At 44.1% G+C, this 26,366-nt stretch overlaps 1 protein-coding gene across 1 annotated transcript in view; it reads left to right on the top strand.

Annotated features, from left to right (window-relative positions):
* Positions 1 to 25,176, top strand: part of Armh1 (armadillo like helical domain containing 1) — a 31,574-nt gene extending 6,398 nt beyond the window's left edge. Inside the window, exons 2-11 of the mRNA XM_076862603.1 lie at positions 411 to 479; positions 1,740 to 1,906; positions 4,111 to 4,307; positions 6,276 to 6,360; positions 23,947 to 24,069; positions 24,143 to 24,215; positions 24,336 to 24,465; positions 24,565 to 24,642; positions 24,884 to 24,965; positions 25,040 to 25,176. Of these exons, the coding sequence (XP_076718718.1) occupies positions 411 to 479; positions 1,740 to 1,906; positions 4,111 to 4,307; positions 6,276 to 6,360; positions 23,947 to 24,069; positions 24,143 to 24,215; positions 24,336 to 24,465; positions 24,565 to 24,642; positions 24,884 to 24,965; positions 25,040 to 25,176 (1,141 nt within the window). The remainder of the gene's footprint in view (positions 1 to 410; positions 480 to 1,739; positions 1,907 to 4,110; positions 4,308 to 6,275; positions 6,361 to 23,946; positions 24,070 to 24,142; positions 24,216 to 24,335; positions 24,466 to 24,564; positions 24,643 to 24,883; positions 24,966 to 25,039) is intronic.
* The last annotated feature ends 1,190 nt before the right edge of the window (positions 25,177 to 26,366 follow it).

Below are 26,366 nucleotides of genomic sequence, written 5' to 3'. Positions count from 1 at the left end.
TCACGAGCCACTCACAGCTTTGTAGATTCAAACAACATTTCTTTATTCCCGATCTCACACCGACCATCTACAAACACGTTCTGGGGAAATCCACGTTCTCTGCCCAAATCCACACACTCCACTGGGCTTCTGTCTCCCAAAAAATACTGTCTGAATCCCTAAGAACTCAAGAGGAACTCAGGCAGCAGAATACGCCCTATTCCTGGCAGGAATAATCTTCCTAAACCGGGAACGCCCTAAACTTGGATTATCCTAAACCAGGAACACCCTAAACACAGATCCGCCCTGGTCCTTGAGCAAGGTCACCTTCCACTAAGCAACATGGGGGTACGCTGGCAAGGAAATTGTCATACCTACTTGGCTAATGGCTCCCAGCAACCCTGAAATGCACTCTTTGACTTGTTGTCCAGCTATATGACTGGCTCATGTTTAGAAAAGCTTCTGAAGTCCATTGGCATCTTCTTATCAGCTGTGGGCAGGTGAGTACCACTCTAGAGAAATTCTGGAGTCTCATGGTGTCCTTGGCATTCATACCACATGGAATTCTAGGTATCTGTAGGTGCCCCATAACCTTCAGGATGGGCCCAGAGGTCATGCCCCCTGCAGTCTGCTCCAATTGCTCCTTCATCCCATGTTCCCCATTAGCACTTTATTAGTCAGTACCTTTTTTTTTTTTTTTTTTAATGGTGCTGGGGATTGAACCCTGGGCCCTGTGCATGTGAGGCAAGCACTCTACCAACTGAGCTATATCCCCAGCCTGTCAGTACCCTTTTGATTGAGAATAATGGAGAACTAATTCATAAAGAGGATTTATTGGCTTGTTTAACTGAAGAGGCCAGAGGTAAAAATACATATTTCAGGCCTGATTGGACCTAGGGGTTCAAACACTATCATCAGTATTTGGTTCCTCCCTCCCTCTCTCCCCTCAGTGTCTCCATTTGTTCTCTGTATTCAGAGGCCTCTGTGTGCTGGGGTTCCCAGGAGCTCCAGATAGGCAACCTTTCTTTTTTCTTTCTTTCTTTCTTTCTCTCTCTCTCTCTCTCTCTCTCTCTTTCTTTCTTTCTTGTACTAGGGTCAAATTCATGGGCACTTAACCACCAAGCCACATCCTCAGCCCTTTTTTACATTTTATTAGAGACAGGGTCTCACTGAGTTGCTTAGTGCCACGCCAAGTTGCTGAGGCTAGCTTTGAACTCACAATCCTCCTGCCTCAGCCTCCCAAGCTGCTGGGATTACAGACATGCTCAGCTCAGATATGCGCATGTCCCAACTCAGACATGCATGCTTATAGCTCAGCTATACCAACAAGAAACCAATCTTTCCCATGGAGTCCCAAGAACATCTTGACTTTTGAGCCTCATTGGATTGGCTTAGTTCATATGCCTGGCCTCAAACTAATTTCTGCATTCAGGAGGATGATGTACCTGTCACCTGTTTACCTCACCAAAATCACATGACTCATGAATGGAACAGGCACAATTCCCAAAGGGACAATTAAGCTGCCTTTACAAGAAGAAGGGGAAACAGAGGCTGGAAAGTACCAAATAAGAAATGTCCACTTTGTTTAATCCCAGCATTTCCTGCTAGGAAGAAGAATTTCCAAACTATTATACCACTTTACCTGTGGACATTTCCTAGATAGGAGGCAAAATATGTGAGGAAAGGACCTTAGAATCCCTTGGATCAGTGTCAAGAAACTTGTCAAGTGTTTTATATCAACTCTTATATTCCCTGAACAGTAATCGATACCTGATAGAATTTCTGGAGGTCGGAGGTGTCCTAACACTCTTGGAAATACTTGGACTGGAGAAAATTAAAGAAGAGGACAAGAAGGAATCCATCAAGCTACTTCAGCTTATTGCAAACTCTGGCAGGAAGTACAAGGAGCTCATTTGTGAAAGCTATGGTGGGTACTGTGTGTGATGCGATGCTGATTCCCCGCGCTCCCTGGGACCCTGGGTGAAATGGTGGCAGTACCCACAATTGCTATGGGACAGATTCATCATAGAACTGACTCACAAGCAAACATCTCATACAGTGGTTCAATTAGTTTCTATCCATATCACCATCAGAAGGCCAGACTTAAGATTTTTTTCTGGCTGGGCTTGGTGGTGCATGCCTACCATCCCAGGGACTCGGGAGGCTGAGACAGGAAAATCATGAGTTCAAAGCCAGCCTCAGCAACTTACCAAGGCCCTAAGCATTTCAGTGAGATCCTTTCTGTAAATAAAAATACAAAAAACAGGCTGGGGATAGAGCTCCATGGGTGAGTGCCTCCTGGGTTCAATCCCTGATACTTAATATATATATATATATATATATATATATATATATATATATATATATATATATATATATATATTGTTATTTACTCAAAAATTTTAATGGTAATTTTAAATATACCCCCTTTCACCAATGGCACACACCTGTAATCCTAGTATCTCAGGAGGCTGAGGCAGAAGGATAGATAGTTCAAGACCAGTTTCAGCAATTTAGTAAGACCCTGACTCAAAAAAAAAAGAAGAAGAAGAAGAAGAAGAAGAAGAAGAAGAAGAAAAAGGGCTGAGGGTGTAGCTCAGTGGCAAAGTGTCCCTTGGATTCAATCCCCAGTACTAAATAAAGAAAAAAAAATCAAAACAAATTCTGCATCTTTCACACATTCATTCACCAAAGACTTATTAGCCACTGCCTAAAATCCTGTTGAAATTGAATTATGCATGACTTTAGAAATAAAATTAAATTATCAAAAGATTAAAAGACTATTATGTGCCAGAGACATACAAGGGTGCTGGGGATATAAAGATGAACAAAATACAGTCTCCATCCTTAAAGAGCAGTCTGGTGAGAAAGGTAACCATTCAGTGATTCCAATGATCTATCAAGTACAATGTTTGAGAAATGTAAAGAGGATGCCATCACCCACACATCCCTGTTTCAAAGCACTTCCCACCCTGTGCTTTCATCAGGGTTCTCTTCTCGGTCTCCTCCATGGCCTTTCTGTGCCTCAGTGTCTTCACCCATAAAATGGGATTACTCTCTTGGGGCTGGGGTTGTGGCTCAGAGGTAGAGCACTCGCCTAGCACGTTGAGGCACTGGGTTCAATCCTCAGCATCACATAAAAATAAAAGATATTGTGTCCACCTATAACTAAAAAATAAATATTAAAAAATGGGATTACTCTCACTGTAGTTTCTGGAGTTAAATGAAGTAGTCAAAATATGTTGCAAACTGTTGAGCACTCTACAAGTGTTATCATCTAGCTGTAAAAATATGTGCTTATTTACTGATTTATTTGGTTTGTTTGGGTTTTTTGCTGTTTTTGTTTGTCTCATTGGGTTTTTGTTTTGGTTTGGTTTTTGGTACTAGGGAATGAACCCTTGCCACTGAGCCACATCCCCAGCCCTTTTTATTATTTTTTATTTTGTGACAGGGTCTCACTAAGTTGCTTAGGGCCTTTCTAAGGTGCTGAGACCAGCTTTGAACTTGTGATCCTCCTGCTCCCAAGTTTCTGGAAATATTGCCATATTAAAAGTTAAAACATGAATTTTAGCTGAGTGTGGTGGTGCCACACACCTATAGTCCCTGCATTTGGGAGGCTGAGGCAGAAGGATCACTTGAGCCCATAAATTGGAGACCAGCCCGGGCAACATATTGAGACCTCATCTCAAAAACAAAATAAAACAGATTTTTTTTTTTTGTACCAGAGATTGAACCCAGTGGTGCTTAACCACTGAGCCACATCCCCAGCTGTTTTGTGTATTTTTATTTAGAGACAGGATCTCACTGAATTGCTTAGAGCTTTGATAAATTGCTGAGGCTGACTTTGAACATACGATCCTCCTGTCTCAGCTTCCCTGGGATTATAGGTGTGCACCACTGTGCCTGGCCATAAAACACAGATTGTAATACACCTATGCTGAAACAAATCCTCTGCCCCCACACAACTAGAGGTAAACAAAAGAGTGATTCAACATGAAAAACCAGTTTCCATTTTGATTTGATTGAACAGGCTTGGTTGAAAAAGTCTTAATTCTGCTCATATTATGTAATCTTGAGCAGAGATTGTTGTCATAGACTCTTACAATTTAGCATTTTCTCTTCTTTGCCCAGGTGTACGATCCATAGCAGAATTTTTGGCAATATCTAAGTCAGAAGAGACTCAGGAGGAAGTGCAAGTTCTGTTGGATTCTTTGGTCCATGGTAATCCAAAGTATCAGAATCAAGTGTATAAAGGTCTAATAGCTTTGCTGCCCTGTGCGTCCCCTAAAGCTCAGCAGCTGTCCCTGCAGACACTCAAGACTGCCCAGGTGAGCCAAAGCTGCACGCTCCTGTGGTTCTGATTCAAATGCAGTGGTCTTATAATTACCTTCCGCAGTTGCACTTCCCATGGGCATGAGAAACAGAGCTCAGCCTCCCACAGCATGTCTGCTGTTCAATCAGCATCACTTCCAGAAGGCCAAGCCAGGGCAGAGAGTTCATGTCTCCCAGCAGAGTGATTTGTCCTGTTTACTTAAGGATCAGAAAGATGCTGGCAGACTTAAAAATGGTTGAGACAAGCAACAAGGATGATGAAAGGACTGGAGAAAAGATTAAAGGCGTTGATTTGATAGGGAGAGAATCATGGTGCATTTGTAGAAAGCATGTAAGTGAAGAGGCCAGATCTCCACTGTTTGGAAAAGCTCCTTTCTTATGACTTCTGCCCCTCCCTCAGTGCCCTAGAATGCAAGTGAAGTCCTATGTAGGACATGGTGACCATGGGAAGACTCTGTGCCTAGTAGGGAGGGGGACATGGTTTTGATTTGAGTCATCAAAAGCTGTCAAAACTGCTTCAGATGATGGGTTGGAGGCACGGAGAACAATGGCAGAGATAACAGGGCCTGAATGGTGGCAGTGGCAGGGGGAATAGAGGTGACCAGGTTGGATAGATATTTCTGAGGTAGAGGATGCGGGACTAAGGGCAGTGAAAAGAAAAGGAGTCAAAGATGACTCCCAGCTAGGTGCAGTGGTGCACGCCTATAATCCCAGTGACTGGGAGACTGAGGCAGGAGGATTGCGTGTTCGTGGCCAGCCTCAGCAACTTAGTGATGCCCTAAGCAACTTATCGAGACCCAGTCTCAAACCAAAAAGGGCTGGGGATGTAGCTCAGAGGTAAAGAGCCTCTGAGCTCAATCGCCAGTTTAATAAAAAATGACTCCTGGCTTTGAGCTAAGACAGCAGAGTGAGTTCTACAGCCCCAAGAGGGCTGGAGTGAAAAAGAGAGATCAGTTTGACTTGGAAGAATTAGGTTTTGACCCAATAAATTTGATGGGTTTGATAGTTTCCAAGTGCCCCATTTGAGGAGCAGGCCAAGCTGGCTGCAGAAGACAGAATTGGGTCACTTTTTCAAAGAATACTGAACCACAGCCTCTCTCCCACAGAATTTGACAGCTCTCAGGTGACCCTTGGTGTAATGCTTCTTCCTCTTAAATGCCCCAAGTGATTCTGATTCCTAGCTCAATTGAAGAATCACTGCCCAGAACATCTGGGAGAAATACCCACCGGACAGTGAAAAATAACGGTCTGAAACTCCAGAGCAAGACCCAAGATGAAGATGTCAGTTTGAATTTCATGAGCAGAGAAGTGATAACTGAAACAGATGTAAATAAGATCCCCAGGCAGAATGCACCAAGTCAAAAGAGAACAGAAGGGACACCAATCCCCAAGACTTAAGATGAGCTGAGCCGGGGAGAGGCAGCAACATGTCTCTGGTTGTCATTAGTATTCCCAGCTCCCAATAAGTGCCTCCTATACACCAGGTACTTTTAGGAGCTGATTTACCATGTCTCTTTCAGTCTTCACAGTAACTGATAGAGGCAACATGGGACAAGTTTTAAGAGGTAGAAAAGAAGCAATTTATTAATTCTGCTCATATTATGTAATGGGTGAGGTTCCTGCGAAAGAGAAGATCGTGGTTGAGTCCCACTCTCCCTTGTGTCCTCCCTTCCCCAGCCAAGAGCACAGACCTTGTTCCTACACCTCTATCAGGTGGCCAGCTATCATCGACTTCGTGTGTCCTGAGCTTGAGGGTTCAAAGGCAACCCAGGCAGATCCTCAGTATGTTCCTGGCTGCCCATCTCTGCCTCTCTTCTCTATGTTCCTAGGAGGGCCTAGGCCCAGTGACTCACCACTGCTGTCTCCCTTGCCGCCCCTTTCACCCAGGTACCTGTCTGAGTTTTGTTTCTTCTGGGTGTATAAGACCTAACATGCACACACTTTCCTGTTGTCTGTCTTGTCAGTCCATCATTGGAACCACACACCCCAGCATCGTGGACTGTGTGCTGAAGGTACTAGGCACAATGCACCTGGAAGTCCAGTATGAAGGTAAGGAGGACTCCTCTGGGTGGCCCAGGGTGGGCATGAGAGCTAGGTAAAGTACCTCTGGAACAATATCTCTTAGTCACAAAGAGCCTTGTTGCTGAGCATTCTGGATAGCCTTCACAGATGGAAGACCCTGGTTTAGTGCCAATCAGCAAGTTACCTAGAAAATGATAGTCATTCTCCATGCTTCAAATCAGCCATATGGTGCCTTAATGTGCCTGGGTCCAGAGTTGGCCTTTGTTCCCAGTCTCATGTGGCATTTCCCCTCTGAACAGAAGTTTCCCTTGACTGGAGGTATAGAGCCTCCACCCCCAGCAGCACAAAAAGAAAAAAAAAAATCACCTGGGGAATGTCCTTCTTCTAAGAAACTACATTGACTAATAATGGTATTAATAAGTTTTCATGTATTGAATGCCTCTATGTTCCAGCCACTTTCCATACATCATTTCATTGAATTCTTAAAATAACCATAAGAATACAAAGCCTGATATGAAACAGTTTTTCAAATGTTGAATCAATGAATGATGGAGGTAGGTGTTTTTATATTTTCCAAAATAACACATACAAGCACAGAGAGGTAAAGTATGCTTCCCAAGGTTACACAGATCTGAATTCAGACTAGATCCATCCGACCCTAAAGCTTATGCTTTGACACAGAATTCATGCAAGGCATTCAAAGAATCTCATTTCCTTTCCTTTTCCTGTCATGGTTCAGAGAAGGGATTCTGTTTTTAACAAGAAGGGTCAAGGAAGAGTTCACTGAGAAGGTTGTGTTTAGACTAAGCCTTAAGATCGGAAAGGATTTTGGAAGGTAGAAAGGAGCAGAGCAGGGCATTCTGGGAAGGGGAATGGTAGAAATAGAGGCATAAAAACAGGGAAGTGCAAGATGTGATTGGGGAATGACATCCCACTTGGAGTATTTTTTTAGAGGCAGTGTTGAAATTGAATGTCAGTCATTTTCCTTTCAGTCGTGTTATCGATTTTGTGTGTGTTTGACCCCTGCAGCTATGTATGGGTGTAGGCCTTATATGCTGAGAAGTAATGCTGTGTCAAAATTCACTGATAACCAACTGGAGCAGAGCACCCTAGAAGCTGCCAGTGAGGGGGTGGAGTGGTAGAGGGACCTAAGTTAAGGTCAGAACCAGCAGGAGGCAGAGTTGCTGGCACTAGAGCCCAAGGGTGACCTGGCAGTGGAATCACGTTAGGAAGCTTAATCCAACAAACCCAAGGAGACAAGACTGGGTGGCACTGAGAGTTTACCACACCACCTCCACCTGGCAACACAGCCATCCCATTATTTCCCAGTGGAAGCATTTTCTTCTCTAAGTCCTTCCTGGACCCTGCCTTTAACCCCTACTCCTCCCTTCAAACCACTCTGGCACCCTGGCCTCACAGTAGTTCCTCCCTCTATTAAGAGCAGTTATCTCCAAAACCGTAACTGCCCTTTACATAGATTATGCACAATTTCAGTGTGACTGCCATGGTTTTTATCTTTGCATCCAAGCATGTGTTTGGCCTCCATCCCATACTTGTTGAGCAGGTGAGGGAATGCTGCACGTCCACACTGCATTAGTGCTCCCTGCTGAGTACCCTTCTGACCAGACCTCTGAGCAACTTCCGAGTAAAAATGAGGACCGATGCATCTCTTTTTCAGCTAAGGTCTAGAACACAGTGGGTACTCAAGTAGAGGTTTGTTAAATAAATTTATGAAGAAATGGTCTAACTTCAGTTATGCTGATGAACTTCCAGATTTGGAACTGGCTCTGACCTCTTCCACTATTGGCTCAGTTTAGAGCCCCTCTGCATTTATTCAGTAAGTACTAACACAGTATATATAACCCAAATATAGAAGCAGTGGAAGCATGAAGCTTCGTCACTTCTTTTTGGATTGAATGTCACCTCATGTGATTACAGTGAAACTGTGCACCTCAAAATAATTTCATGTTCCCAGACTCATAACAGGTGCTCACTAAATATCAGTTGAGGGGCTGGGGTTGTAGTTCAGTGGTAGAGCACTTGCCTAGCATTTGTGAGGCACTGGAGTTGATCCTCAGCACCACATAAAAATAAATAAATAAGTAAAAGTATCAAAGATGAGATTAAAAACCTTAAAAAAAAATAAAGGGGCTGGGGATGTAGCTCAAGTATTAGCGCGCTCGCCTGGCACGTGCAGGGCGTTGGGGTCGATCCTCAACACCGCATAAAAATAAAAATAAAGATATTGTGTCCACCTAAAACTAAAAAATAAATATAAAAAAAAAAGAAACGTTGGTTGAGCTGGGTGCAGTGGCACATGCCTGTAATCCCAGGGCCTCAGAGGCTGAAGTGGGAGGATCACCAGCTTCAGCAACTTAGCAAGATTCTAAGCAACTTAGACCCTGTCTCAAAAAAAAAAAAAAAAAAAAAGTTCTGGGGATGTGGCTCAGTGGTTAAAGAGCCCTGGGCGCCAGAAAAGAAAAAAAATGTCTGCTGACTGAATGAGTTAATCTTTTTTTTTTTTTTTTAATCAAATACTTCAAAATAGTTTAACCCAAATATAGAGAATGTGTGTGTCGTCATTGTCCACCAGGGGGAACTATTTCACTCCATCAGTGAGAGCTGAAGTTAGAGACCAGGTAGTTTGCTTCAAAGGCAGGGAAGGAGAGTCTGACGGGCCTTAGATGTGGTTCTAACAGAGGGTGAGAGAAGCCGAGGTGAATATCTCATAGTTTGAGGACACCAAATTTCAAAACCTTGGGGAAACCCCCAGGATGATGATAACAGAGTAGAGGAGAAACCTGTGACCAAGAAGAGTCTGGATGGCAGTGATGAGAAGGCAGTGGATGGTATAGGTGAGTGGACTGGCCTTAAAAGGGTAAGGTAGGGTTTGTTTTGGTTTTTGACTAAATACATATTAAATATCCGTAGTGTGTCAAAGACTGCCAGGCACGGGGTTTTGTTTGTGTTTCTGAGAAGGAGAAAAATAACTGGTTTAGAAGATGACAGATGGAGGGTGTTCATTCTACCTCCTATGCTGGAAGGGCAGGGGGGAGGCTTGCTGCCTCTGAGAATGCAACCGAAAGTAGAATTAATCCCCAGGGAAGGGTCGAGGTGAAAACAGGTGGTGGGAAGGCTGAGGGGCCTGGTGTCTGTTAACCCTTCTGTAGTGCATGTCAGCCAAGGAGGGGCCAGTCGATGGCCTCGCCCCCTGTGCATCAAGAACTCCCATCTTCCCACCCCCAGGTCTATCAACCTCCCTGACCCGCTCCTATGTCTTCCTTGTTGCTCTTGCAGCCACCTCTTTTGCTTAGACTCTTGAAGCCCATTTCCTCCAGGACTTTCCCTCCTATCATTAGCTCCCCCTTTTCCTCTGGCAGAGCACTCCACTGATGTGCAAATGTTCTCTGCCATCTCCCATCTTAAAAAAGAACCCCTGGGGCTGATCCAAAGTCGTCCTTGGGAACCTGTGGACTAAGGAATATTTAAAACATAGGTCCCAAGACAGGCACAATTATAGTGTTTGAAGATGTACACCCTTTCTTGACCCCAGCTTCCCCTCTGGCTCTTCATTTTTCCATTTTCTTTCTCCTTGACCTCTTAGCCGCTTTTGGCCACTTGTTGGCTTCTGTGATGTTCTCTCTTCCTGTTTTCCTCCTGCCCACTAGTTTCTCCTACTTCTCCACCAGACTGTTGGGTCAACCTACTTATCATCTCTTTATCTACACTCCCCACCCACCACCCTCAGGGCCTTACACTTGTTAAGAAAGTGCTCTACCACTGAGCTATATCCCCAGCATTTTATTTTTATTTTTATTCATCTATCTATCTATCTATCTATTTATTTATTTTTGGTATCAGGGATTGAACCCAGTATGCTTAACTACTAAGACACATTCCCAGCCCTTTTTATTTTTTATTTTGAGACAGGGTCTCACTTAGGGCCTTGCTAAACTGACTTTGGACTCACCATCCTCCTGACTCAGCCTCCTGAGCCACTGGGATTATAGATGTATGCCATTGTGTCTGGCCCAGCACTTTTTATTTTAAGACAGGGTCTTGATAAATTGCCCAGGCTGACCTTGAACTTGTGATGTCCCACTTCAGACTTCCAAGTAGCTGGGATTATAGGTGTGCACCATCATGCCTGGCTTTTATCTACATTTTTTTATCTTGCTCCCTGAGTGATTTTGTCTAATGTAAGGGCTTTGAATAGTATATAAATGCCAATAAATACCATATAAATAACAATATAGATCTGTTTCTCTGGCCTGAAGTCTCCATATATCTCTAATAGAGATCTCAAATTAATGGCTACAATGAACTCATTTTCTTCCCTCAACCTATTCTTCCTCCTATTATTCTCTATCTCAGTAAATGGTACCCATCAACCCAATTGCTCAGGTAAAAACTTTTAAGACTACTACCAAATCACCTTTCTCTTACCTCCCACCCCAGGTCCTTACCAAGTCTTATAGGCAATATTTCCACTTTGCTTCTCTTTCCCTACTGGGATTTCCCTCATCGAAGCCACCATCCTCTCTCCTAATCAATCTTCCTGGTTCCATTCACCTCTGACCCCTATAATCTGATCTCCCTCTGCAACCAGAATGATTATTTTAAAGATACAAATTAGGGACTGGGGATAACAAACAGTGGGATAGTGCATGCTTCATACTTCTGGCACAGAAGATTCTTCTCCAAGACCTTAGACTGATGGACAAATATAAGCTCAGATGTCACCTTTAAGAGAGACTTTCTCTGACTTCTCTCTCTTAACTTTCCCTTTTCCTCATACCCCCCCACCTCGGTGTCTCCAGCATGTAACATTATTTACCCAGTTTTTTCAGCCCAGTGCTGGTAGTTAAGGGAAGTCTAAAGTGACTCTGCATTTCTTTTTTGTGGTGTTGGGGATTTGAACCCAGGGCCTTGTGAATGCAAGGCAAGCACTCTACCAACTGAGCTATATCCCCAACCGCAGCCCTTCATGTCTGAAGAGTTCTTAGTGCTAAGGAAGAGGGCATGGAGAAGAAGGAAAAGAAAAGTTTCTTGGAAGAAGGAAGGAGATGGTAATTCCTCTATAGCAGAGGATGGGTATTCTGGTGACCTACTGCTTGTAGCAAACCACTCCAAATTTAGTGCAAGAAAATTACCACTATTTTATTACACTTACATATTCTGTAATTCAGGGATTTGTACAGGGTACAGCAGAGATGGATTATCTCCCCTCCTCAGTGTGTGGAGCCTCATCTCAGAAGATAGCAGGGGCCACAGCTGGGACTAGAGTGAGGCTAGCAAGATCAGGATCATTGATTTTCCCTTTTGCCTCAGGATTCAATATGGCTGCACATCACACTCATACTGATCCTACCTTCACTTCACATTAGGAGATGTTGTTCAACAATTTTTTATTTTTATGAGGACCTTATTATTATATAATTTATTTTGATTTCTGACTTTTTGCGACCCCTGCACCAAATTCTGTAACTAAGGTAAATCCTGGAATCATTTGTGGGCTTGGAGGTAGCACCTACATGTGGCCTCTTTCAGTAGTCTTGGCTTCTCATAGCTTGGTGGCTAAATTTGAAAAGGGAGCAACCAAGATGTTCTAGTGTGAAGCTGGGAAGCCTTTTTTTAATATTATTTTTTAGGTGTAGATGAACACAATGCCTTTACTTTATTTATTCATTTTTATGTGGTGCTGAGGATCAAACCCGGGGCCTCGCACGTGCTAGGCGAGCGCTTTACTGCTGAGCCACAACCTCAGCTCCTAGGGGGCCTTTTTTGACCTAGCTCTCAGTCCCATAGCATCACTTCCTACTCAGATTCTAGGGAAACAGGTAGACTCAACTCCTCAATGGGAAGAAGGTTAAATAATTTTGTGGCCAAGTTTTAAAACCACTGTGGTAGGATACATCAGACCTGAGAGAGACATGCGGTGATGGCTGTTGGTCTGTCCCTGTGGTAGGCTTCTCTCGCTTCCTTTTCCTTCCCCTTCTCAATATCTTAATGCAATTTCCTGAAACATTTTTGTCTTCCAGAGTAAGGTTCATAAAAATGAGATCTCCTTCACACCTGTGTAGGAGAAAGGGCAGGGAAAGAAGCACTGGGTCACATCCAGGGGAGGCACCCTGCTCTCTGGTCCCCCTGCAGGGGATTCTGATTGTCATTCTTGTCATATTCTTCACTTTGAAGTGGAAATAACTAGGGAAAGTGTGCTGGCTCCCACATCACCTGATGTCTAAGCATAGTATTAAAATTTTAGAAATTATTTTAATAATGATCCCATTGAACATAAAGTGAGCCAAAATCAAAAATAAGGGGGGACTTCTCCAAAGCAGTCCTGCCTAGAATTTATCTCCATTTTGTAATGGTTTTAAAGTGAAAAATGCTCCCAAGGAGAATTTCTGTTTCAGGAATTAGTGGTGGGTGGGGACTTAATCAGAACTAGCAGCCCAAACAGCAGAAGTCACCACTCATTGGCCTCCCTGTCTAGAGAAGAGAAATTTCATACATTGAAAGTATTTTGGAAAAAGAAATTAGTGAATTATTTTGGGAATTTAAAGTAAGTGTGCATGTGTGTGTGTGTGTGTGTGTGTGTGTATGTGTGTGTGCAAATCTATTGCTATTTTTTACAAATGAATTATTACCTAAGGAACATAAAAATTACTATGTCTGACTTCATTAGAAGCAGAATAATTTACTGTAAATTAGTTTGCCAAATGCATACTTACCAAAAATCAGTTGGCCAACTGATCAATTTGCTGAGTGGCCAATTTACCAAATTACTGAAGATAAAGTTTCCTTTAAATATTTATAAAGTTTATTGCAGCCTGTATTGGTTGTCTAATGGGTCCTAAAAGATCTGGGAGAAGCCAGATTTTCAGGATTCTTAGGGGCTTCAGACTCCTCTGGCCCCAGCACCCGCTCTTTGCCCTTTGTTGGCCTCTCGTCTCCCTTATTTTAAAACAAAAATAAAAAAGGCTGGGGATGTAGCTCAGTGGTTAAGTACCCCTGGGTTCAATCCCTGGTACAAAAAGAAATCATTAATTAAAAATAGAAAGAAGTTGCACACTGTCACTTCTGTTGTATTCTGTCAACCGGAAGACAGTCACTAAATCCAGCTCCTAGTCCAGGAAAATTAGGCTCCACTTCTTAAAAGGAATCATATGAAGAACTTGGACACATTTGAAAACCACCATACCATCTAATAAAATTTGCTAAAAGTTTAACAAATATATGTATAAGAAATAAGTTTGTGGTAAAAAGGAACTGTTTGTGAAATTGGAAAATGATCATTTCGAGAATTTTAAATTTGTCTAATTGACCTATCGACTTACTAATGAAATGATTGTGTTTTATACATCAACCCCAAAGTACAGCAGTGGGGTCAATGGCTAAGCAAGCTACTGCACTCACATAGTAGAACCCTCTAGAGACGTTGGTGACCAAACAGGACAGACATGGGCAAGAATGTGTGACATCTCTTTCTCCTGCCCTTAAAGGCCTGGGGAGACTCTGGCAGTAGACAAAAACCTCATTATTCATTTTCCTTAGGTTATTGGTTTTGGAAGTTGCTTTGGTTCTGAAATCAACCACAGATTTGGTTTACCTCTTCATAAAAGCACCTTTAAAATTGAGGTGAGATTCACATAACATAAAATTAATCATTTTAGCTGAGTATGGTGGTGCACACTATAATCCCAGCAACTCAGAAGGCTGAGGCAGGAGAATTACAAGTTCAAGGCCAGCCTCAGCAGCTTAGCAAGCCTATCTCAAAATAAAAATAAAATGGCTGAGGATTCTGGGATTGTGGTTCAGCGGTAGAGTGCTGTCCTAGCACTTGTGAGGCACTGATTTTGATCCTTGGTGCCACATAAAAATAAAATAAAGGTTAAAAAAGGTGGGGCTAAGGATGTAGCTCAATGGTAAAGCACCCCTGGGTTCAATCTCTGGTACAAAAAAAATATATATTAACTATTTTAAAATGAAAAATTCAGTGGTATTTAGTACAATCACAATGTTGTACAACTACAAATTCTGTCTAGTTCAAAAACATTTTCATTCCCCCAAAAGGAAACCCTGTACCCATTAAGTAGTTACTCTCCTTCTCCTCCCCTCATCCCCTGGGAACCACCAATCTTTGTTCTGTGTCAATGGGTTTATCTATTCTGGACATTTCATATAAATGGAATCATACAATACATGACTTTGTGTCTGGCTTCTTTCACTAAGCATGTTTTCCAAGTATTTCCACATTTTAGCTCCTGTCAGTACCTCATTCCTTTTTGTGGTTGAATAATATTCCACTGTATGGCTATACCACACTTGGTTTATTCCTTCATTCATGATGAAAATTGGGCTCTTTTCACCTTCTAGCTATTGTAAATAATGCTGCTATGAACATGCATGTATATGTATTTGAATACCTATTTTCCTTCTGGGTGTATACCTATGAGTAGAATTTCTGGCTAATACAGAAATTTTGTTTAACTTGTTAAGGAATCTGCCAAACCATTTTCCACAATGGCTGAACCATTTTATATTCCAACCAGCAATATATGAGGATGCCAATTTGGTTGTTGTTGTTGTTGTTTGAGACAAAGTCTTCCTATGTTGCTCAGGCTGGCCCCAAATTCCTGGGGTTAGGAGATCCTCTTGCCTTTGCCTCCTAAGTAGCTGGGACTATAGGTGCCTGAGGGTTCCCCTTTCTCCATATCCTCACTAGCGCTTGTTATTATCTGGGGATTTTTTAATTATAGCATCCTAGTTGATAAAAATTGCATTTCCCTTATGAATAGGAATGCTGAACATCTTTTCATCTGCCTGTTTTCTTCTTTTTGAATTTCTTCTTTAGAGAAATGTCTAGTCAAGTCCCTTTTCGTTTTTTTGAAATTGGGTTGTTTGTCCTTTTATTGTTGAGTTGTGAGAGTTCCTTAACAGACATATGGTTCCTCTCATTATGCAAGTTGACTTTGCAGGTTTTTTTCCGGGATTGAACCTGGGGCTTCACACATGCTAGGCAAGTGCCCTCCCACTGAGCCACACCCCAGCCCCATATTTTCACTGACTTGATAATATACTCTACTGGTTGGTTTTTAAATGATTTAAGTTTCTCATTTATTCATTTATCTATTCCACAGAAGTTGACATGAAGATGGGCACTGAAACGTATAGTAACAAAGGAAACACGGCCCCTTCTCTCATAGAGATTTGTTACGTTAGCAATAATAATAGTCATAATTAGTAATTGCCACTAAGATGACCCAGATGACCATAGGCCAAGCACTGTTCTAAGCTCTTTAATCATCTCCTACAATCCTCAGAACAACTGAATGAAGTAGGTACTGTTTTCATCCCCAATTTACAGATGAGGAAACTGAGGCACAGAGCAATTAAATGGCCTGTCCAAAGTCTCAAAACTAAAAGTGTGTAAGTTGTAAGTCACACCCAGGCAATCTGGCTCCTGGGCCACCTCCTCACCACCACAGCATCCTTCCCCTCCAGTGTTAGCAGAACAGGGCTTTCTTCATTTTTACCAATTTTGAGAAGCAGACAAATCCTAAAGATAGCTGGGGAAGTAGCTCAGTGGCAGAGTGCTTGCCTAGCATGCCCTAAGTTCAATCCCCAGCACTGCAAAAATAAAAATAAAAAAAATCCTAAGGACAGACAACTGCATTAATATTACAGTAAACCATTTTTTAACAATTATGTTTCTTGCTTTGTGCCTTTCTCAGGATTAAGCATGAACCATAGGAGCTTTGGCCTCAAAGAACCTTGGACCTTTGCTTTGCTCCTCTGAGCTGACATGACAGCAGTTTCATCCCTTCCTGCTGTGTAAGAGGCCACCTGTCCTGTGTAAGAGGCCACCTGTCCTGTGTAACTCCACTGAATCACAGTCACAAAGCTATAACACCAAAACAGAGTTTTAAACATTTTTAATATTTCTTTATTTGCTGATTTAAGTACTGGGCATTGAATCCAGGGGTGCTAAGCCACTGAGATATATCCCCATCCCATTTTAATTTAATTTTATTTTATTTTTTGTATGTCAGGGTCCTGATAAGTTGCTGAGGGTCTTGCTAAGTTACTGAGGCTGGCTTTGAACTTGCCTCAGCCTCCAGAGTAACCAGAAATGCAAGCACATACCACCACACCCAGCTTTAAAAAATATTTTTCATGTTTCAATATTGGGCTCTAGACAGGATGTGGTGAAAGACAGAGCAGAACACACAGGAATCAGATATAGAATATAGTTGGTCAGGAAGATGCCTGACTCTGGTCTCTTCCTTACAACAGTGCAACATACCAAACATTCTTACTGGTGTCCTGCTAGAAAAGAAGGCAAACCTCTGTGGAGGTGCACTTCTCACATGTCACCAGTAGGTGACAGTCTTGTCTGGAAATGCACAGTAAGAAACAGGACACTAGTTTTCCAAGGCTCTAGTAGAAAAGAATTAGTATAGAACAAATCTCAACAGTACTGGGAGCGTCTTGGAAATGGCTGCATGTGTAGCCAACTTCTAAATTTACTCCTTTCTCTCTAGATGTTCAATAATCTCAGTTTATAAAATGAAATGACAATACACAGATTAACAGGGAAAACCCATGAATCTTATTAAATGCCTAAACACCAGAGCCATGCACAAGATGGCTAAACCTTATATAGAACTAAAGAAAGGAATAGTGGCGTGGCCCATGGCTATGAGGGGAAGGGAAGTGATAGCAAGTTATGGAACATTGAAGGGAGGAGGCAGATAGAAAGCAAGGGTTTTCTGGTTATGCAGAAAAAGTCCCCCAGGCAAGAGCCACCTGTGATGTTTTCTGTCTGACCAGGTGTCAGACTTCCAACCTCTTTTTCTTGTGAAAATATCTTTCATAATAAAAAAAAAAAAGAGAGGTATCAAGTGCTGGGTCTTGTGGCACTGGCCCAGCAGTTCCGGAGACTGAGGCAGTTTGAGGCCAGACTTAGCAACTTAGCAAGATTGTGTCTCAACATCTAAATAAAAAAGGGATGGAAATGTGGCTCAGTGGTTAAGTGATCTTAGATTCAATCCAAAAAAAAAAAAAGAATACCCATAGTCCCCAGATGCTCTGCCATTTCTAAGGCTCCTCTGCCAAAGAAATACTGAGCCAGCTGCTACAGCTCTGTCTCCTGTTCACTGTGATTCCCTGAGCACGTCATTTGTTGATTTCTTCATCTATTCACTGAGGGATTGCACAGGTGAGCATCGAGGTTTCTTCTGGTGCTGACAGACAATGGACTCCATAGTCCCTCTTTGAATTGGAGCAATAAGTTTTTCCTCTTGCACTCAAGTTTATTTGGAGTGTGAATGGCAAGTGCCTTGCATCTGGATTGTGAACCACTGCTTCCTTGGCACTAGCACTGTACCAGCACATTCTCAATCAGTGTTGGTGAATGAATTCTTAGCTTCACCAGATATGAACTCTCAAATGCTCAAACCCTTCTGATCACACACTCCTCCTCAAAAACTGTCATCTCTTCCTTCACAGCACTGCACTCTCCTGACTTCCTCCTACATCTGGAAACTGCTTCTCAGTCTTTTTACATTCCTATCTCTCTACCAGCTCCTTAGGTGTCGATATTTTTTCTCTCTCAACTTTCAATCCCAGGTCCTTCCTTCTCTTTGTTTGCTGTCTATGGCCTCTTCTTCATGCCCACAGTTTTATTACCACCTATAATGATAGAAACAATGGTAGCCAGCATTTATAAATTGTGCATTATGTGCTAGGTATTGTTCTTGCTCCTTACTCATTTAATCCTCCAAGCAAGCTGATCACATAGCTTGTTGACTCTCATTTTTACTCATTTTGTGGACAAAGAACACAGTGACTGAATGACTTCTCTGCATGTCAGACTACTCTACAAAATTCCATACCTATGTTGCCACTTGCCTTCTGATTATCTGCCCTTGGATGTCACCAACCATATTTCGAACCTGACTCCTGATATTCCAGCTCCAAAGCATTCCTTTCCCTCAAGGTCCCAATCTCAGTACAAAGCACCCAGCCGCCCAGGCTTAAAATGTGGGTAATTGCCATCTCTTCTTGCTTCTCACCTTCAACCAACTTCTAACAAGATCAGTTAGTTGTCTTAGTTCATTTCATGTTGCTATAACAAAATACTGAGGATGAGTAATTTCTAAAGAAAAAGTGGTTTATTTAACTCACAGTTTTGGAGGTCCAAGAGCAGCATGGTGTCAACGTCAGCTTCTGATAAAGGCCTCATAGCAGATAGCATCATGTGGTGGGAGAGTGTGTGAGAGACAGATGTCACATGGAGAAAGGAAGCAAAAATGCTGACAGAAGCCAGGCTCACTCCTTCATAACAACTGTTCTTGTGGGGACTAAACCACTCCTGGGAGACCCTATCCACTCCATGAGACCATAGCATTAATTCGATAACAACCCAATCACCTCCCACTTAGGCCCCACCTTTTAAAAATCCCAGTGGCTCAGGAGGCTGAGGCAGAGGGATTGCAAGTTCCAGGCCAGCCTCAGCAACTTAGAGAGGCCCTCAGCAACTCAGTGAGACCCTGTCTCTCAATAAAATATAAAAGGGCTGGGGATATGGCTCAGTAGTTAAGCACCCCCCAGTTCAATCCTAAGTACAAAAAAAAAAAAAAAAATACCACCACCTTTCAGTACAGTTACATTGAGAAATTAAATCTCCATGTGAGTTTCGGTAGAAACAAACCATGTTCAAACCATAGCACCAGTTGATTTTTTTTTTTTTTTTTTTTTTGGTACTGTATCAGGGACATTACCAGTGTCCAACTACATCCATATCTTTTTATTATTTTATTTTGAGACCAGGCCTCACTAAATTGCTGAGGCTGGCCTGGAACTTGCAATCCTCCTGCCTCACTTCCCGAGTTGCTGGACTTAAAGGCGCGCACCACCACCGCCCAGCAGCACCTGTCAACTCTGATTCCTCAGGGTCATTCAAATCTGGTTCTCCTGTCCATTGTGTCTCTACTGCTGCAATTCAGATCTTTGCATTGCTCACCTGCACTGGCCTCTAACCTGATGACCATCTCTCCAGCATTGTTCCCACACACAGTCTACTCCTAGTCCACCCAACACAATAGACCAATAGAGCATAGTGGTGGTGGTAAATATGGACTTTAGAATCAGAATCTGACTTTTTTTTTTTTTTGTATGTGTGTGTGTGTGTGTTTGTGTGTGTGATGCTGAGGATTACACTCAGGGCCTCCTGCATGCTAGGTAAGTGCTCTATCATTGAGCTACTTAGCTGTTTGATGTGGCAAGCTGTTCAACTTTTTGAGTCTTGGTTTCCTTTTAAATGGAAAAAAAATTTCTGCCCTATAGAGTTATTGGCACATGCAAAGCCCTTCAGAAGCTGGGGCTGGCCTACCTCCACGGGCTTAACTCTTATTCCATGACTGGACACCTTGTATCCCAGCCAGACCTCCCTTCCTTGCCTGGTCACAAATGTGACAAAACACTATCCCACATGCACTTACCACATTCCATCCCCTCCCTTCTCCTCATGACTTTCTCAACTCAAGCATCACCTTTTACAAGAAAACCTCCTGATTCTCCACTCCCCTCCCCCCTGATCCCTACCAACCAACGGGGCTTCTTATAGCACTATATCACAAATGTCAGTTTCCTTACTGGTATCCCACATTACTATGAGATGCCCTAAGAGCAGGGATTGTATCTTGGTCTTCTTCACAGCCCTAGCATAGAGGAGATCCTCAGTAAGTATTTCATTGGTTAAATGAATGAATCAATGAATAAGTCAGTGACAACTTAAATTTAGGACTTGGGTATAATCAGCACTGTAGGCTTTAAGCAAACCTCTCAAAGATGCTAGTCTTTTGTACCCTTGCTTTCTGAATGAATCTGCTATGCTTAGCCACTAGCATATCTGAAGAGTTATAATGACTGTGGTTCTTTTTTTTTTTTTTTAAGAGAGAGAGAGAATTTCAATATTTATTTTTCAGTGGACACAACATCTTTGTTTGTATGTGGTGCTAAGGATCGAACCCGGGCCGCACGCATGCCAGGCGAGCACGCTACCACTTGAGCCACATCCCCAGCCCCATGACTGTAGTTCTTGTAGAGACATTGGATAGGGACTAGCACTTTCACTGTGGGGATAAACAGTGACAGCTGTGAATTTAAAAACTAAATCAGAAATGATTCAGTGAGTAAATCTTCATTTTTCCAAGGAGCTCCAAATGGTACATAGTATAAACTGAATAGGCAGAAGTAGATATTTGTCTTCTGAAGTATTTGGGCCTGTATGGCCAGAAAATGCTTTGTGAACAAGGAAATTCCATAAAAATATCTTTGTCCATTCATTTCTAGATCTTTTTCTTTTTTCTTTTGTGGTACTGGAGATCAGACCCAGGGCTTCACATATGCTAAACAAGTGCTTTACCACTGAGCTACATGCCCAGCCCTCTCATCCATTCTTTTTTCTTTCTTTTTTTTCCCCCTGGCACCAAAGGTTGAACCCAGGGGTAGTTTACCACTGAGCTACATCCCTAGCCTTTTTTATTTTTTGTTTTGGGACAGGGTCTTGCTAAGTTGCTGGGGATCTCACTAAGTTGGCAAGGCTGTCCTTGAACTTGTGATCATCCTGCCTCAGCCTCCTGAGTCCCTGGAATTACAGGCATGTGCCACCTTGCCTGGCTCATCCATTCATTTCTACCCTGAATGTCCACCAAGTCATTTCTTGCTGCAGGAAGATCTCTATTAAGCACAAGCAGACATTTTTCCTAGGGTGCCCTGGCACAAGATGCTACCAGCTTTGCCTGGATAGAGCCCAGCTGCTAATGAGAAATATACTGCAGATGACAATCAAGTATATTCAAATACAAGGAGAAACCAACCCAAAATATGAGCTGCAGTAATTCAAGAGGAAAGACGAGATTTTGTAACCAAACTACAGCAAAACTAATGAGAAGGATCTGGAAGTTTCAAGCACCAGCCAGTGCAAGCTGGGGCCGCCAAGCAGCCAGGCTGCAGTTCTGTCCAGATGAGAGATTATTTGGGGAAAGCCAGGGAGGCTAGGTGTGCTTTGCACCTTCCCAGGGCTGGTCCCTTTTCCTCATCAATGTTGCTGGATCTGTGATTCCAAATTATAACCATATCTGAGCACCAGATGAGTACCTGGGATTGCAGGGGCTACCCTGGAAGGCCTAGATGAAAGGGGCAGCCCTGAGCAGTGGCAGGAAGGACATAGAAATGTTTCTGAATGAAGCAGCTGTTTCTGAATCAAGGAAGTCCACAGAGAGAAGGGGCTGCCCCGGAAAACTCTTTCCCAGATTATCCCCAAACACTGGAAGGAGTAGTACGGGATATCCTTGAGGATTTTCCACCTGGGAGTGAATTTTCCACCTGGGAGGACAAAAAAAGATGGGCTTTGTGTGGGGCTTCAGGAATTGAGCTGGTGTGCCCCACAGCTCTGGGGCCTGAGGATGGATGGGGGCTCCCAGGGTCCGGCACAAGGGCAGGTTTGTGGAGGCAGGCTGGTTCTATTGGCAGCATTTCTGTGACTTTCCTTAGACACATGCACCAGTCCAAAGTGGCTCCTCCTTCCTGCCAGAGTCTACCAGGAGGCTTCCCCTCACTCTTGTGGCATTTGCTGCTGTCAATGTTCAGCAGCCACACAGGAGAGTTGAGTGTGCAGAGCGCAAATCACAGGATGGGTTTGTTGACTGTCTCCGTTTCAGAGCCTCCATCTCAGTGACCACTGCTTTGTTAATAACAGGCAATAATGGTGTCCTGACACAGTGATAAATTGCCAGCACATGTTCATTATTAGGCACCATAAGTTTGTTTGAGTTAAGCAAGTAAAGTCACCGAGTCCTGAAAGCAGTTCTTTTGGAGACCCAATCTATGCAGTCCCTTTCACTAGTCACTTCACCAGGTGCCTTGTGCCTTCCACTGTGGAGGGAGGGTCATATCCCTTCACCTTTCTGTTGTGCCTGGCTCATAGAAAGCGAGTGTTCATAGAGTGTTGCTCATTTCTCAGCTGGCAAAGAAGTATGAGGTCCCAACTTTAAAGAGCTCTCTTAAAATTGGCCCTCGGGCTGGGGTGTAGCTCTGGGATAGAGCACTTGCCTAGCATGTGCAAGGCCTGAGGTTCAATCTATAGCACTGGGAAAAAAAAAAGACATTTAAATTTAAAAATTATAAAAGATAAATATGTAAATAATGTAAATGTGCGTGTGCGCACACACACACACACACACACACACAAAATGAGGCTATTTGCTGATTCAGAGAAATGAAGCCACATGAATAGGCAAAGTAGAGTCAGGCATGGTGGCACATGCCTGTCATCCAGTGGTTCAGGAGGCTGAGGCAGAAGGATCACAAGTTCAAAGTCTGCCTCAGCAACTTACTGAGGCCCTATCTCAAGATAAAAAATTAAAAATAAATAAAAAGAGCTGGGGATGTGCCTAAGGGGTTAAGCACCCGGTACCAAAAGAAGCTCTGCTTCATTATGGCTCCTTTCTCTTCCTTACAAAAATATCCAGTCTTCTCCCATCTTCCCAGATGTTCCCATAGCCCTCTGATGACCCCTTTTATAGCATTTGTCACCATACTGTTAACTGCTTGCCTGTACAGGCTCAAGGAACATTGGTTGAGTAAACGAATTCACTCTTGTGCAGCTCCTGCCAGGACAGGCGTGCAGATGCAGTTGTGTCAAAGGCCAAGCGAGTGCTGGAAAGAGAATGACTAGGAAGTCTCCAGAAAAGCCTGGCAGGAAATTCCCCCCCAGTAAATTCTAGTGCCCTCCCTCTTTCTAACCAAATTTTTTGTTCCTTTTGCTTCCATCTCTCCTTGTGCACTTAGGCAAAGTGCTTTACCTCTCTGTGCCTTTTTTCCTTAAATGTAAAATGGAGATGATAGTCATGGTGGTAAGTGATTATGGTGCCTATCAGTGGAATGCTGTATGGCATGAGCCAGGCAAAGAAGGGCTCATGATGGTTAGAGAGATTCTCTACATGCTGTCTATCTTGATTCCTCCCCCTTCTCATTTGATGCCTCACACCTGCACACATTTGCTTGCTCTCTCTCACCCCTTGTCCTGTTACCCAGCACAGCCAGGCTGCATGGTACATGCCTGTAGTCCTAGCTATTCTGGAGACAGACTTGGGAAGCTAAAACAAGAGGATTAATTCCAGATCAGCCTGGGCAACTTAACAAAAACTAAAAAGGGTTGAGGATGTAGCTCAGTAGCATAGTTCCCCAGGGTTCAAGCTCCAGTTCCACAAAAATAAACAAACAAACAAAAAAACCCAGGCCCTCTTCCCATGGATTCCTCCAAGCCTAAGGCAGCTCAGTTCTGTGGAGCCTCAGCCTCTATGGCCTCCTTGCTGAGTGAGCTCATTATCTAATCCGTGCAACCTCCTTTAACCAGGAGGACAGGAATGAGGTGGCACCTTTCTAGTTCCCCAGAGGTCTGGACGTGCTGGGCAGTAAAAGGCACTAGAAAGTGTTGACAGAGAGGACAGGGTAAAGAGAAGTGACATGATTCAAAGGACTCAGCACCCTCTTTGATAGGGTATAGCCTCCTGCCTCTCCATTATCTCTGCCCTTCCCCAGCCATTGAGCTGATAAAGGACCTGGTCAACTATGACGTGCGCCAGTCGCTGCTCAGGGGCCTCGTGGCACTGCTAATACCATCAGTCAAGGAGATGTCCAAACTGCAGCCCAAGATCCTCACTGGTAGGACCCCCTCGGATGAGGCTGCCTGGTGGAGGGAGGGGGGCTCCTTGCTCACAGCCCCTTGCTCTCCCAGACTCCCCGATTCTCCAGCTCACCACCCACCTGCCAGTGTTCTTGCAGCAGGCCGCGGCCGCCAAGACCATTGGGTAAGCAGGCAGTGGGTGGGGGTGGCTGTAGCAAGCCAGGCCGGGCGCTGCGGATGGCCTGCATGCCTGGCGGCACCTGAGAGCCAAAGCCTCGCGGAGCAACCTGATAACCCTGCCCAGGGTTCTGGCGCGCAGAGACCTGAGCACGGCTGAGGAGATGCTGCACATGCGCGTGGTGCACAGCCTGATGGCCGCCATGGGCAACACGGATCACAGCAACAGCCAGAGGCTGGCCAGCCTCACTCTGCAGGTGAGCCCGCGACGGTGGGGATTGCGGGGCGGAGGTGCGGGCGCTGGCGGTCACGGTCACGGTCACGGTCACGCCGCCCCTCCCACCCGCCGGCTGCAGTTCTTCGTGCAGACGTTCCCGGTGGTGGAGGAGCACGTGCGCAAGACAATGGGGGAGGAACTCTACCAGCTCTTCCTTGTAAGTGCTCCCATCCGGCCTGGCAGGTTGGTAGGAACGTGATGGTACCCCGACCCAGCCCCCCCACAGAGTGGGCTAGGTTGCCCCCGGTTGGGCTCTCCTTCCGCTTCTCCCCTTCCCCTAAGTACCCTTCCAGTCCGGCTGGGAGATGACCCCACCTGCAGCACCACTGTGCCCAAGCCCAATTCAAGAACACTCTGCCCTGGTACCGTAGCTGTGTCCATCTCATTGCTGTCCTCAGATCCACGGTGAGGATTTGTACATGAAAATAGATAGCATTCAGGCAGACATCTTGACAGCCAATGAAGTCAATGTTGCCAAAGGTGAGCAACAGCCAGGGACCTGGAGTGCAGGCACAGCCGGCACCCAAGCTCATGCTCACCTTTGCTGCCCACAGTGTTAGAACTTTATGGAGTCCCCAACAGCAGCTCGAGCGTTGGACTTGACCCTGGTGATCTGAATCAGATGACTTACATCACACACTTCACGGAGGCAAAGGCACAAGAGGATGAGGAGGCGGAATCAAAGGAGTAACAAACCCACTGTGGCATACCAGGAAGGCCAAGGTTGTGTGGCAGGGAAGCCTGACAGATGGCAGGAATCTGGGGTCAAGTGCAGGGTGACTCCACTTGGCTCCAGAGGAGGCTGGGGGTTATGCAGGCAGTGGGAAAGAAGGAAGGTTGCTGGCTGGAAAGGGTCTAATAAAAAGTCTTGATATCTGCCTGTTCTGTGTGCTTGTGGAAGGGGAAGGAGCTCAGCAAGAGCTATGGTGATGGCTTGGGGCGCCTCTGCTTACCTAGTTAAAAATCAGGTCCCTGTTAGGAAACTCCATTTAGGCCTGTAATCTCAGTCAGGAGGCTGATGCAGGAGGATTCCAAATTTGAGATCAGCCTGAGCAACTTAGCAAGACTTTTGTTTCAAAAAAAAAAAAAAAAAGTAGGTCCATGAGAGAAGAGCCACCAACAAGGGCCACCAACAGCCTGAAAAGTTAAGGGCCTAGCCTGAATAGAGTCCTACCTCAGCCTCCTGTTGGCCCCTACGCCCTCCTCCAGGACATCATATGTACCTGTTTTTCCCCTACCTCTATGGTTGCTTCTTATTCTCTTTCGCTGACTCCTCTTCTTCCGTCCAGTCTCTTTTAGGTTGGAATGAGGTGAGACTCTAACCTGGAGCCCTTTCTCCGTTCTCTTTTACACCCCAGTGATCTCATCCAGTCAGGGCTTAAATACCATTAATATGCAAATGACTCCCACATTTCTACTTTATTGGGTCTAAAATTGGATTCCTAGTCAGGTGTAATAGCACATGCCTGTAATCCCAGCAACTTGGGAGGCTGAGGCAGGAGGATTGCAAATTTGAGGCCACCCTCAGCAATTTAGGAAGGCCCTTAGCAACCTAGCAAGACCCTGTCTGAAAATAAAAAGGGCTATGTAGCTCAGTAGATAGTGCCTCTGGGTTTAATCCCAGTTCCAAAAAATTTTTTAAATTAAAATTGGACTTCTTGGGGCTGGGGATGTGGCTCAAGTGGTAGCGCGCTCGCCTGGCATGCGTGCGGCCCGAGTTCGATTCTCAGCACCACGTACAAACAAAGATGTTGTGTCCGCCGATAACTAACTAACTAACTAAATAAATAAATATTAAAAAATTCTCTCTCTCTCTCTCTCCTCTCTCACTCTTTAAAAAAAAAAAAAAAATGGACTTCTAATCCTGGGCCACCTTTACCA

This window comes from Callospermophilus lateralis, chromosome 7 (assembly GCF_048772815.1).
Source record: "Callospermophilus lateralis isolate mCalLat2 chromosome 7, mCalLat2.hap1, whole genome shotgun sequence".
Classification (NCBI taxonomy): domain Eukaryota; kingdom Metazoa; phylum Chordata; class Mammalia; order Rodentia; family Sciuridae; genus Callospermophilus; species Callospermophilus lateralis.
The sequence above is the reverse complement of the archived record's forward strand: the minus strand, read 5'-3'. Positions and strand labels throughout refer to the sequence as shown.